Raw genomic sequence first — 12,334 nt, forward strand, 5'->3', positions numbered from 1 at the left:
TTTCGACTTATAAGGCTTGAAAGTTGAAGTATCACCGGTATATATATATATATATATATATATATTACTGATGTACTATATGAAGGTGGTCCCTAGTTGGATTTACATCTCATGTCCTGCCTGTGCCACCCACACATTCACACTCATACTCACACACACGCATGAATGAGATGTAAATCTATCTGGGGACCACTTTTATGTAGTATATCGGTAGAGTGCGTATGCTGGCAATACTGCAACTTTCAAGCCTTATAAGTTGAAAAGTACGTAAGAGAAAAATACTTTATTATGGCGTTTTAAAAAGCTCTCGAGCTATGAGCTACAAGAATATTTAATCGATCAAAAACAGACTTTTTAAGGACATGCCAATGTCAAATACATAATATCCTCTTCTAAATTTCTTTTTTATTGGAAACGTTTTCCCAATAAATCAATATTTTCTCAAAAATTTTAACCATAACGAATCTTATGGCCAGGACTGTAAATAAAAATGATCAGGAAAAGCATGAATATCCACTAATGCAATAAATTGCAATAGAGTAAGAGTAAATACAATGTCTTTTTTATTTTAAATTACTGTTTGTTTCACCAATATTTTTAATAGAGTATAAAAAAATTATGTGTTTCGAAAAAAAGATTCTCCTTGACTCTCGTCGTCCTCACTTGCTTACTTTCAAAACTGTTTTGCATGAAGTTCTATCGACTCTCCTGATATTAATAATTTGAGGCTAGCTTTGACTAGCACAGACGTTATAAAATGATGATACCAGAAAACTTAAAATCAACAGTTTAAAAGTTTTCCTTATTACCAATAAAACTTTAATTCTGGCTACTCTTTTGTTGGTAAAATCTTTTATTCTTTATATATACACGTCGTATTATTCATACCGAATATTTTGAAAATTTTTAGGCAAAAATAGTCCAGCCGTCACTAACGATAACTTGAGTTCTTCCTACGTGCATTATTTGCGTCTAACCAACAAAATTAGTCGATGGTACGATAAGCTTTATAAGAGAAAATAAGAAATGTTTAATTGTTAAAATATTCGTAAAGTAGCGGTCGCTGTACCCTTAAGAGCAAGTAAATTGTATACATCTCTATTCGCGTATTCAATAGTAATCTGACATGGCATAGCTCTGAAGCGCACAACTTTGAATACGTATATAACAAAAGTTGGAAACTTATAAGATGTCAAGAACTTTCGAAGATAATACAACAAGACATAAACGCACTCTAGCAACTTCGACAGTGCCGCAACTTTCCCAATTTGCTAGCTACAACTGCATCTGCAGATTCTAACTCGATATGGAGTACCTTAAATATTCATCAACAAGTGGACCAAACGTGCACAATCAATGACCTGTCAAATAATACTAAAATCCAACATCAAACTCTTCCACTCGTCTTTCTGCTTTGCCCTCAGACATTAATTTCTCCAGCGAAAAACATAAAAATTCTGAACATTCAACGCTGCAGCAGACATATTATTTTAGATATACACCTATATATATATATACTCCTCATCCTACATATTAAACTAAATATATCCTAAACTGGTATTAAAAAGGGAGATATAATATAAACAACACGTGAAAAGCTCAGATACTTCAGTGTTATTGATTGAGCTATGTTTATTAAGGGCTGGTATTATTTTGAAACTCGTCAACATCTCAAGCAATCACTTTTAATTGCGGAGCCATATAAAACGAAGCGACGATGTGCCCTTACGATATTACGCGCTGTGCCATGAATATATAAAGTATCCAGGATATATCATGAAGTTTTCATAACTCACGCCACTCACCGTGGATATATGTACGCCCACCTCGTTCCCGACTGCTTGCATTTCCTCTTGCGTTGCGCGACATTTTATCCTACATTTATGATCACTATAAGGTAAGATCGTTACCCCAGCCGTATTTCTCACCATTATCGGCTAATAGGGCCATAAGTTGTCATGTGGCATAAATGAAAAGGTATAGTCGCTATACGCATCATCATCCCCTAACGAGCAATGTAGGGACCAAAAGCGTTGGTCAGCCATTGCTTCTTTATCGCAGAGGAAAAAAGCTCATTATAGATCTTTCTATATAACCATACACCCAACCCCTGTTTCTTACATAAAATCATTAAAACTATATCAGATTAAATTCGAATTAATATTCCTTCTTTCCCTCCTTTTTCCCAGCCTTTTTACCTTGAATAATTTTTAATCAAGCACGTCGAACACTCAGAAACGTAAAGTTAAGTAGATAAATTATGTTTGAAAGTGCTATGAATTTTATAGACGTTAAATTATCGTAATATTGTATTATAACTTTGCATTTTTAATTAATTTTAACTTTTCTATAGAAACTCTTCGCATTGAGATATCAGGAATTCTAAAATTGTAGCCTCGGGTAAGGAGCTAGGGTTCGGATGATCACCGCGTGGAAGGGTTAAAGTCTTGGCTCGTTTGATAAAGCTGTCTACAGGTCTGTGGTAGCTGCAGTTACGAGACGTGTCAAATGTAGATATGTATATAGTTGAATCGAATGGGGGCTTACAGGTTTGTACATAACGGTGGGCTTTGACAAGTTTACGACGTTTAACGGGATGCAACGGCCGTTTGCAAGGCTTCCGTTTGCCCTCTCGGACGCGATAAACAGGAGCAAAATAGAGTGGTAGTCAGCCCTAGGAAATAGAGCGAGAGAGGAAGAGCAGCGTCGTAATTACACAGCGCACGAGGTGGACGCTAATCTGCGTTTAACGCTGAAGGCAGAGACTGGCCGAAGGCCAACGGACTACAACCAATCTCCAGCAGTTCAACCGATCGGACCGACCAATGAATTCCATTGTGTTGACTTCCCAAGTGTTGTCTATCGAGTGCCCACTGAATCTACTGGCATCCTTCCATGCTAGTGTCTTACGAATTCCAGCAGACAGTCATGCAAGTCGTGGGTATTTCGGATCCTCGCGTTGAATCTCGCGTGCTGATCGCAACCTAATGTTAGTAGTCAAAGAGAAGAAACGAAATTTCTATAATATTGTATCACTTTTCACAGCTTCTACGAGTGAATAAATGAAAACAGGACTGGGTGAGAAAATTTGTGGGATAAAGGGGGGTGATAAGAACACGAACTATTGCAAGCATGCCTAAATGATTACAGCCATGTGCACCAATTGACTTTTTCTCCTGCAGTAAAAAGCATCGAATGATTACATATATACCCATGGGAGATGAATTGTTGTCTGTCGTGTGCTCGCTGTATCTACTGGCATCCTTCCTTTCTGGGGTCTTACAAATCCTTGCACGGACAATAATCCAAGGCTTGGGTATTTGATATCCCAACGTGCCTTCCACACACACTCATCAACATATTGCAAGAGCTGCAGTCATAGTGGCGAGACGGAAGACCACGATATTGCATCGCTGTTGGCAGATTCTGCGAGCGAATAAATAAAAACAGATCTAGGTGAGATGAGAACTGTGAGATAAAGGGACGTGTTAAGGGCAGAATCTACCGTAAACGTGCCTAAATGATTACGACCACCAGTTGCCTCTTCTTCCTCCCGGGTAAAAGACATTGAACGATTATGTGGCCTTGGAAGTCGGGGTCATGTGTTGACTGTCGAGTACTCACTGTATCTACTGGCATCCTTCCATGCTCGCGTCTTGAAAATCCTCGCAGATCCTGCGAGTCTGCAAATAAAAAGAGAACCAGGTGAGGCGAACTGTGGAATAAAGGGACGTTTTAAGGGAATTAATGATTTACTGTAAACGTACTACCTCATGGACAAACTTAAATGCTGAGGATTACATGACCTTGGGATTATGTTTTGATATCAAGAGCTCACTGACTCTACTGGTATCCTTATATATACTCGCATATTTAATGAGTGAAAGAAAAAAAGAAAGCTAAGTGTGTGAAGAATTATGGGATGCAGTAATATATTAAGGGAACGATCATTTATAAACATATTAAATTTAAATGCTCACGACCCACAGTTGACTCTTCTTTAGTTTATCTTACAGGTTAAGCATTGATTGAATAAATATTTTGTGTCAATGATTCTAGAAATGATATAATAACAAATATATATATATATATATATAGATGTAAGTTTTCCGTACACTTATACGTACTTTCCTCCACTCGAATTTTTCCTTGCTGTTGTCTCACTTCTAACATCAGTGCTTGAGGCCATGTGTTGTCTGTCGAGTGCCCACTGTCTCTACTGGTATCCTTTCATGCTCGCGTCTTGCAAATCCTCGCAGATCCTACGAGTGAGTAAATAAAAAGAGAGCTAGGTGAGAGAAGAATAGTGGGATAAAGGGGAACGTGTTAAGGGCATGACCTACTGTAAATGTGCTAAACCTAAATGCTTACGACCACCAGTTGCCTCTTCTTTCCCCGGGGTCAAAGGCATTGAACGATTATACGGCCTTAGGGTCATCCCCCTTCACGCTGTATACATATGCACGACATATGCATATACGAGATAGTTAAACTTACTTGTCCTCCGACGACACGACTACGTTCACCGGGCCAACTCACGGGACACATTTACTGCATTGTAACTTTTGAATTTAGAGCATAATAGTCGTGCATCCTAACATGGATCTCCTTTTACGCAACTCAGTTATCACTATATTTACTATCGAGGATATTACTTTTCTTCGAGTATTTTCGTATCACTCGTAGTTAACACGCCATATTTTTAATGTAATTATTATTTTGCAATAGACTTAAAAAATTGTCACTAATTATATTATTATGGATTTGTAAAATAATTACTTTTAACATATATATATATATATATATATATTCAGTCTGAGATTATAAGCTCCGATGAAATTTGGACGTGGGTAGAGATGCGTGCTAGGAGAACACGCTATATAGGCTCGCTCAATACATTCTATCGTCGTATTTAATGAGAAACGAAATAGAGTGTATGTATAAGATAATATATGTATACATAAACTGTCAGTGTGCGTCGTTGTTACCAAAGAAGATGTGTATAGGTTTACAACTACGTGTTGGCGTTACCAGATAATTTTAATATAATTATTTTATAACACTAATTTTATTATGTAATGTTTTTGTAAATTATTTACGAAGAATAATTGCATTAATTTTTTCTAGGTTGATTTAGTGTGCTTTTAGTCTTATTCGGACCAAATTTTGTAACGAGATATTGATATACCATCTATCTATCCAGCCCATATAGCTCTCTTGCTAAAGCTCGGCGTACAAACTCGTCAGCTACGACTCATCGTTACGTGAAGGATGAGCTACGGTAAATCCATGTATAGAAGCTGTCAACTAGGGTAGCAAACCCAATAAGCTTCTTGCTGTTTTATCGTCATCCGTAATATTATTTCAGAAATCCAAGATATCCCTGAACACCTAAAGCATTTTCCCTGCAGAAACAACAAAAGAGGTCCGGATAATAAATATTCTTTACTATCATACGACGTATACAATTATTTACACAAGCCTGATTTTTCATTATTTTATACAATATTTCTATTCATTGCTTTTCTTTTAAGTTAAATAATAATAATTGTGTTCTTAGAACATCAAACTATAGTGTCTCGTTATTTTTTAAATCATTCAATTGCCTTTTATATTAAAAGGCTGATTATATACACGGAAAGAAATAGAAAATCAGTTTTTACAAAATCTGAATATTTTACAACTATTAAACCTGGCCACGCTGTTTTGTTATGATCTTTATACGGTTTTGAAATTTCATCGTTTTCCAAAAAGTTTTAAGTGTGTCATACTACATTATGGGTTACAGGACATATGTCTTCGCCTGATCCAAAATTTCAATTTCATTTAAAATATTGTCTCTTGATGAGAAATGTCAATGTTGTAGTCATCTCTCTTAATTTGTATGCTTGAGATAGTAAGAAAAAAGAAGAAATAGGTGAAAACCCTTTAAATGTATACATAAAGATGCCTAAAAGAGGCATTCTAAAAAGAATTAAAATAATTAAACCAATAAATGTCTAAATGTTTTAATTATATAAATATGTTAGGCTACTCTAAACTTTTGCTGTAGCTAAGTGTTAAGGAAAATTTTATCTAATTACTTAGAAAATAATAATTCCAGGCTTACTTAGAAATTTATTTTTTTATTTCTTTTAAAAATAAATTAATTATACTTTTCAGATGAACAAATGTATTTTTTAAATAAATCTGTCTGTATATACAATACGAAACAATAGATAGTTCTTTTTATAAAATTCGACAGATCTGGAGCTAAAAAATATATAGGTATTACTTTAAATCATGAGTATACTATAGGTATATAGGATTATAAGTGAATGCAAGAAAAAGCATCGAGTTGAAAATATTTTACTGTAAGAAAAGAATAAAATCGACTATAAAATCTTGTCGTTACGCAGAAAATTCACCTCGTAGAATATACCGGAAGCTTGTTTTCATACAGTACACGCAGCGGTGGTCTGAGCCTTTATAAGTCTGCTTGTATGAAGCATCATTTAAATGTACCGTGAACAGATCATCCATCCTTTAGAAAATCCACCTTCTACCTTCATGGAGTGAAATCTCTGTTTTGAACGTAAAAGAAATCTACGATTGTAATAAAAGAATTATCCTATATAGCAAAGATACGCAATTAGTTTTTTTGTCCCCTCAGCTTTCAGCGTTTCGATTACAACGTTGAAACACTGATAAACAAAAATTATGATATAATATTATATCCTAAACAATCAATTTGACTTTAACAAATTATAATTATTAATAGCTATACAGAAAATATTTTTTTACCGAAATATGTTTCATGGTTTTAAAAGAATCATTAAAAAAATCTTTTTAAAATATTTCTTAAAAAGAAATAGGTATTATAACAGAATTTGGTTATGTGCTATTACCAATAGTTTATAAATTCTACAATAAGAATTATTAAAACAATTTTGTATGATCAATGTGCTACTAACACGTCTCAGAATTTGGAAAATAAGGCATCGTCACCTGCATCCTTATTTTGGACCAGTCATCGCTCGAAGAATCCAGAGTTAATAATTAATTATAAACTCTAAATGTAACAAAGACGTATTTTTACTCTAAGTTTTCTCATTATAATTCGATGGACTTATCTATACAGTTTTGTAGATTTACACCAACACACTTTAAAAAATAACTTATTGTAAAATATTATGTAAAATTTCTCCCTCCCTACTAGGAACAAAGGAGTTATTAAGTATTAATAATAATATAAATTAATTACTTAATTACTATGTATTATTTATTAATTAGTAATTACTACAAACAATGATTTGCTTTAAATTATTTACATTGCCAATCATATTAGATTAACATCATTAAGAGTAGAATAAATAAATGTTTAAATGAGAACAGATTAAATAAAATTTGCAATAGGGACATATATATAAGTAAAGGAGATGGTCTAAATCGGTAGTGAGTAGAGAGAAACAGAAAGAATATAATAAAGAAAAGGAGAGTATAGAGCTGTTAAAGTAAACTAGTCTAAATGGAACGAGTGGAGATGGTTCAGATGGCTATACCGCCTATCGGTTAGACTGTTTAGAGATAACTCATAGGATACGGGACAATCTGTTCACAGGATCAACTACTTAAAATTACTCGAGCCGGAACGTAAAATTCCTATTATCTTTGCAATTGTAAGAGATATCAATTTTGTGTATAAGACATATCTAACTGTATAAATAGAAGATACATCAAAAAGGTCTTAAACAAAATATTGATATCTCTGTAGTTAAGAAGATATAGAATTTTATCCATGATCTGAATTGTTTTAACAAATGCACCATAATATTTGTATATGTATATAAGAGCGAAAGACCCAAAACAGCCCCAGTACTCACAAGTTACCATTTACCATCAGTGAGTGACTCGTGAGTCGTGGCCTCGGCAGTTTAATCCCCCTCCCCAAACTATACAGGTTTTTTAGCACCATCTATCAGATATCATCTGCAATTATTCGAAGAGAGATTGGAGAGAAGAGATAGTGCTGCCACCATGCCATTATTGCAGTCTTTTTTGTCATAAGTTTGTAGGACTGTTGTGCGATGCACGTTTCATGCTCTCAGTGCTGCCACATTCCATACAATGCAATCACTCGTACATACTCATAATCGGTAATAAAGTGTCACCCAGTGTAGCCATCCCCCCATGATCATGGCCATCATACCATTGTTATCAACAAAAATATGCAAGTTTCAATGTCAATTATGTAAGTTCGAATAAATTTAAAATATGATATAAACTATTTTCCATCTGTTGTGCAAATGTGGGAGTGTAAAAACCTTATATTAATGTAAAAAATTAATGTATTTTCAATTTTATAGGTTATATTGCTTACAATGGATTTCATAAATCTACTACAAATTATCTGAACCAATCATGGAGAGAAAAGTATTGAAACAATTTTAGACTTATTTTATATTATTTCAATTCGTCTCACCTTATTATCTTTCTAGAAAGAAGTTAACAGCAAACCCTAATGCATTTGGGCCACTTACAAATTTACCTGACTACAGTTTTAAGGATGGTCGTCCAGCTCCTTTATCAACGGGACAATACCGGAGGTTAAGAAAACAGCGTCAATACATGGTATCTTATTACAAATATCTTAACTTAACTGTTAAAATAAACTAGCTGTTTAATCATAAAATATGTTTCTATTTTCATAGGAAAGAATAAGAGTATTGGTTAGTCAGGTTGATAGAGCTGTTGAAAATCATGCCAAAGCTGAGAAAGAAAAAGAATTAGAGAGACAAAGAATTTTAGAAAATAAATTAAAACCTAAAGGAAATTTGTTATTAAAAGATAATCATAATTAATCTAATTATAATATATTTAAATGAATAAACCATTAAATTTCATATTTATATGAACAGTAAATTGTTTTATATTAGATATTATTTACAATTATTTTATATCTTAGTTTTATTCTAGACCCTTATTCATGTTTATAATATTAATTCAACTACATTTCAGTTAAATTCCTGCAATAACTTCTGTACCAATTGATTTAATAGATTATAGCATGTAAAGTATTTGATTCAGTTTCCTACATTATATAATCTTTTATACTGTGTATTTCTTAAATAGTTCAGGAGTCAGTAGGAATGATTTGAATAGCTTATTGAATTGCTAGGTGGAAAAGTCCTTGTCAATTGTTTATACAAGCTTTTAATTTGCCATAGAGCATAGACATTCATATTTATTTAACTACAATTATAAAAAATAATCACATTTTATGCTTTACCTATTAGAATTTAAACAGAAAAAACCTTCAAAAAGGATATTAAAAAAATTCACATTTTCCAAACTTACAGAAATAAACAAATTTTTACTTTCACACTTTGGAGCAAATTAGAGTGAGAACAATGAATTTGTCAACAGTAGTTACATTGGTGAATGACCTAATTAGTATACTGATTCATCTATAAAATTAAGAATTTAACTATATCTAATAAAGAAAGTTTTTAAAGTATAATACCATCTCTAATAAAATATAGTTCATATGAAAAGATTAGACCTAGAGCTAGGAAATATTTGCAATAGGCATTTATCAAGGTTTGAGGAATGAAATCAATTAAAAAATATCTGATGATTAAGTTTAATTAATATATATAATATATTTTTAACAGTACTCTTACAAGAATATGCTTTGTGTTTTATTTTAAAAAGCTTATTAATACATATATTACAAATTTTTTTGTGACATAAATGGCTAGTGCTTTATCTATGTTTTTAGTTAATTATAAATATAGTATGATTACATGTATATAATAATAAATCTCTGCATAGCAAAAATTTATATTTACAAATATCAGATCTTTGCACTGTGCTAATAGATTTAGCAAAATAAGCTTGATTATTCATGTTCACACCCTATATTTGCAATAGCAAATAATTTTATTACAATACAAGATAAATTAAAATACAAAATGTGCACAAGACTATACATTAGAAACTTTAAGCGTGGAAAGGAAGTAAAAGTAGCAAAAATTCCTCAATGTTATATAAAGCCCTTTTTAAATTAAACCTATTTTTAAGCAGGCAATAAAATTGTATTAGCTATAGATATTTTAGCTATAAAAATCATTTAGTACTTTAATGCATTAATTATTATCAGTTGATAATTTTGTATTTCCTTTATCTCCTGTGGTGTCCAAGGTATGCTTTGCAATTTGGACAGCTATGTTGAACATCCATACATTCATCAATACAGCAAGGAATTAAACAACAACCTAACCAACATCTAAAAAATAAAATTTTACTAAACCTGCCTACAATGAATTTAAAAGCTGCTTCCTTAAATATTTATTATGAATTATACTTACCCAAGCAAAGCAATTACCACGCCAGAAATATAAGCAATCATTCCAGGTTCTTTTTTTGTTTTAGTTTCAATTTCAGCATGACAATGAGGACAAATTGTATGAGTAGAGCCAGGTCCCAATGGTACAATTGTTGTGACAATAGTTTGTCCGTTTGCATCTATTTGAAAGCAATTTATGAAATATGGTAAATAAAATTGAAAAATCTTATTCCACAATACATACAACTTTCTGTTGAAATAAATGGACTGGCAGGTAGTACACCACCCACGCTTTGAGAGTAGCTAGGTGGTGCATATGGAGGAGGCTCATATGGAGGAGGAGGCCCATTTTTGTACATGATTGATACCTGACTACTTAAAAACAAAATCTTCAATTAATAAATTAAAAGAATAAAATGTTTAGAAATTGCAAATCATACAGACTTTCTGTTCTGATTGTAAATTATTAAAAAAATTCTTAATAAACGTTAAAATATCTGACAAAATATTAAAGATCATTTACTGAATATACATGACCTGATTACGAAATTGAATCAATTTTGAATATGAAATCGTCATCCATTAATCAAGGTTTTCAAAATAAAGAAAAAGATTATTATAAACATACGGAGTCAAGACTATGTACCTCTATTGTTAGAATACTTATTGAAGTTTTCCAGTCACAATATTTACTCTTGTATTTTCGGTTGTGCCACTGTTATTTGACCAAAAAAGTCTCAATCGCACAAAGCACTATACACACACAAGTCTACACTTCGTTTTCCGTTCCGTCTTTTACACATACATGTATTTATACCCATAAAAACCTACCACATGTAACAAATATATGTAACTAAAAGTGTACGTACAATACCATTAAACATAGGTGTATGAAAGATTTCAAAAGCATGTATGTGTATATATATTATCCTTAGATATATATTACCTAACGATGTTAATTATATAGAAATAGAAGGATGCATCATCAGTTATTCTCGGTTATATTATCATATTTGGAGTGCGTTCCATATGTTCGCTCGGTGTGTTTCAAGGATTCCCAGTTCCTGAGTCTACCATAAAATGCATAGATTCAAGACACAAAACTGCATAAAGCACACAGTATATCAAAACATGTATGTCACTGGCTTAAATCAAGCCTGCCTTAAGGTCCGTTCTTTTTCATTACGCTGCTGCACTAGTGCAATAAGTAAGAAAGAGAAAATATGTATATGCATGTGTCTCGTTTTAACTAATTACACTAATTCTATAGCTCATCGATAAAGAACAGACTCTTAACTTAGTATAGTTTCCGTTACATTAAATATACCATCAAGTCAGACATGAGCTAAAAAATGGTACAGATAGGGTATAGTTCATCATGTAACGATGGGGGGCTGACGATGGCTAAACCCGCTAAACCAGTTTAAATCAGACTTGAGTCAGGCCTGCTTGATCGAATTGACCCTAAGGTGCTCATAAGTATTAACCTTGCGTCTTGCTTATTGCCTCCTGGCTCCTACATTAAGAGAAATGTCTTCACCAAAGCCTTAACTTCACAGGAGAATGCTACATACATGAGAAACCTCATCTCTCATGTACCCGGAGATCCTAGGTCCTCTACTTTGTCCAGGGTGTGTGCCTCTCGTCCAAAACCAACCCTTTCTACCCCAGGATTAATATCTCGACTACTATACTTAAGGATACCGCATGCACACAGGCAACATTACTCTAGGAACCAGATACTGGAAATGACGCAAAGGACTTGTAGACACGAGGCAAAAAGGTGTTTCTGGTACACTAAATTGCTGTACTAGATTCATGAGAAATGGACTTTATGCCTCATATAATTCAAATACGGTGGACCATGCGCGGGGTGCACGCTGAACGGCTCCAAATTAAAGACCTGCAGGAAGTGTGTGCGCTGCGGTATCAGGATACCAAGGGTGGAAACTGCACATTTTGCGTATTAAGGGAGAATTCAGACCCAAATAGGTTCGGGGGGGGGGG

The 12,334-nt window shown here is 33.3% G+C and overlaps 2 protein-coding genes across 4 annotated transcripts; one reads left to right on the top strand and one right to left on the bottom strand.

The window, feature by feature from the left end:
- Nucleotides 1-8,078: 8,078 nt before the first annotated feature.
- mRpL52 (mitochondrial ribosomal protein L52) lies at nt 8,079-8,888 on the top strand. The gene is made up of 4 exons (XM_066736116.1): nt 8,079-8,230; nt 8,346-8,412; nt 8,478-8,610; nt 8,691-8,888. The coding sequence occupies exons 1-4, from the start codon at nt 8,170-8,172 to the stop codon at nt 8,838-8,840; spliced, it is 411 nt and encodes a 136-aa protein (XP_066592213.1). The 5' UTR covers nt 8,079-8,169; the 3' UTR covers nt 8,841-8,888.
- Nucleotides 8,889-9,616: 728 nt separating this feature from the next.
- Nucleotides 9,617-11,394, bottom strand: LOC136778925 (LITAF domain-containing protein). Of its 3 annotated transcripts, XM_066736117.1 has the most exons (5): nt 11,274-11,394; nt 10,974-11,154; nt 10,572-10,702; nt 10,350-10,506; nt 9,617-10,267 (listed from the first exon to the last, which is right to left on the bottom strand). In XM_066736117.1, the coding sequence occupies exons 3-5, from the start codon at nt 10,684-10,686 to the stop codon at nt 10,162-10,164; spliced, it is 378 nt and encodes a 125-aa protein (XP_066592214.1). In that variant the 5' UTR covers nt 10,687-10,702; nt 10,974-11,154; nt 11,274-11,394; the 3' UTR covers nt 9,617-10,161. The 3 variants fall into 3 exon arrangements, with proteins under 3 accessions (XP_066592214.1, XP_066592216.1, XP_066592215.1); XM_066736119.1 differs by lacking the exon at nt 10,974-11,154 and having other exon boundaries at nt 10,572-10,699; nt 11,274-11,339; XM_066736118.1 differs by lacking the exon at nt 11,274-11,394 and having other exon boundaries at nt 10,572-10,699; nt 10,974-11,265.
- Nucleotides 11,395-12,334: the final 940 nt, after the last annotated feature.

The sequence above is a fragment of the Prorops nasuta genome, unplaced genomic scaffold (genome assembly GCF_024137725.1).
Source record: "Prorops nasuta isolate Cenicafe-Biocafe unplaced genomic scaffold, Cenicafe_Pnas_1.2 PNAS00015, whole genome shotgun sequence".
Classification (NCBI taxonomy): Eukaryota; Metazoa; Arthropoda; class Insecta; order Hymenoptera; family Bethylidae; genus Prorops; species Prorops nasuta.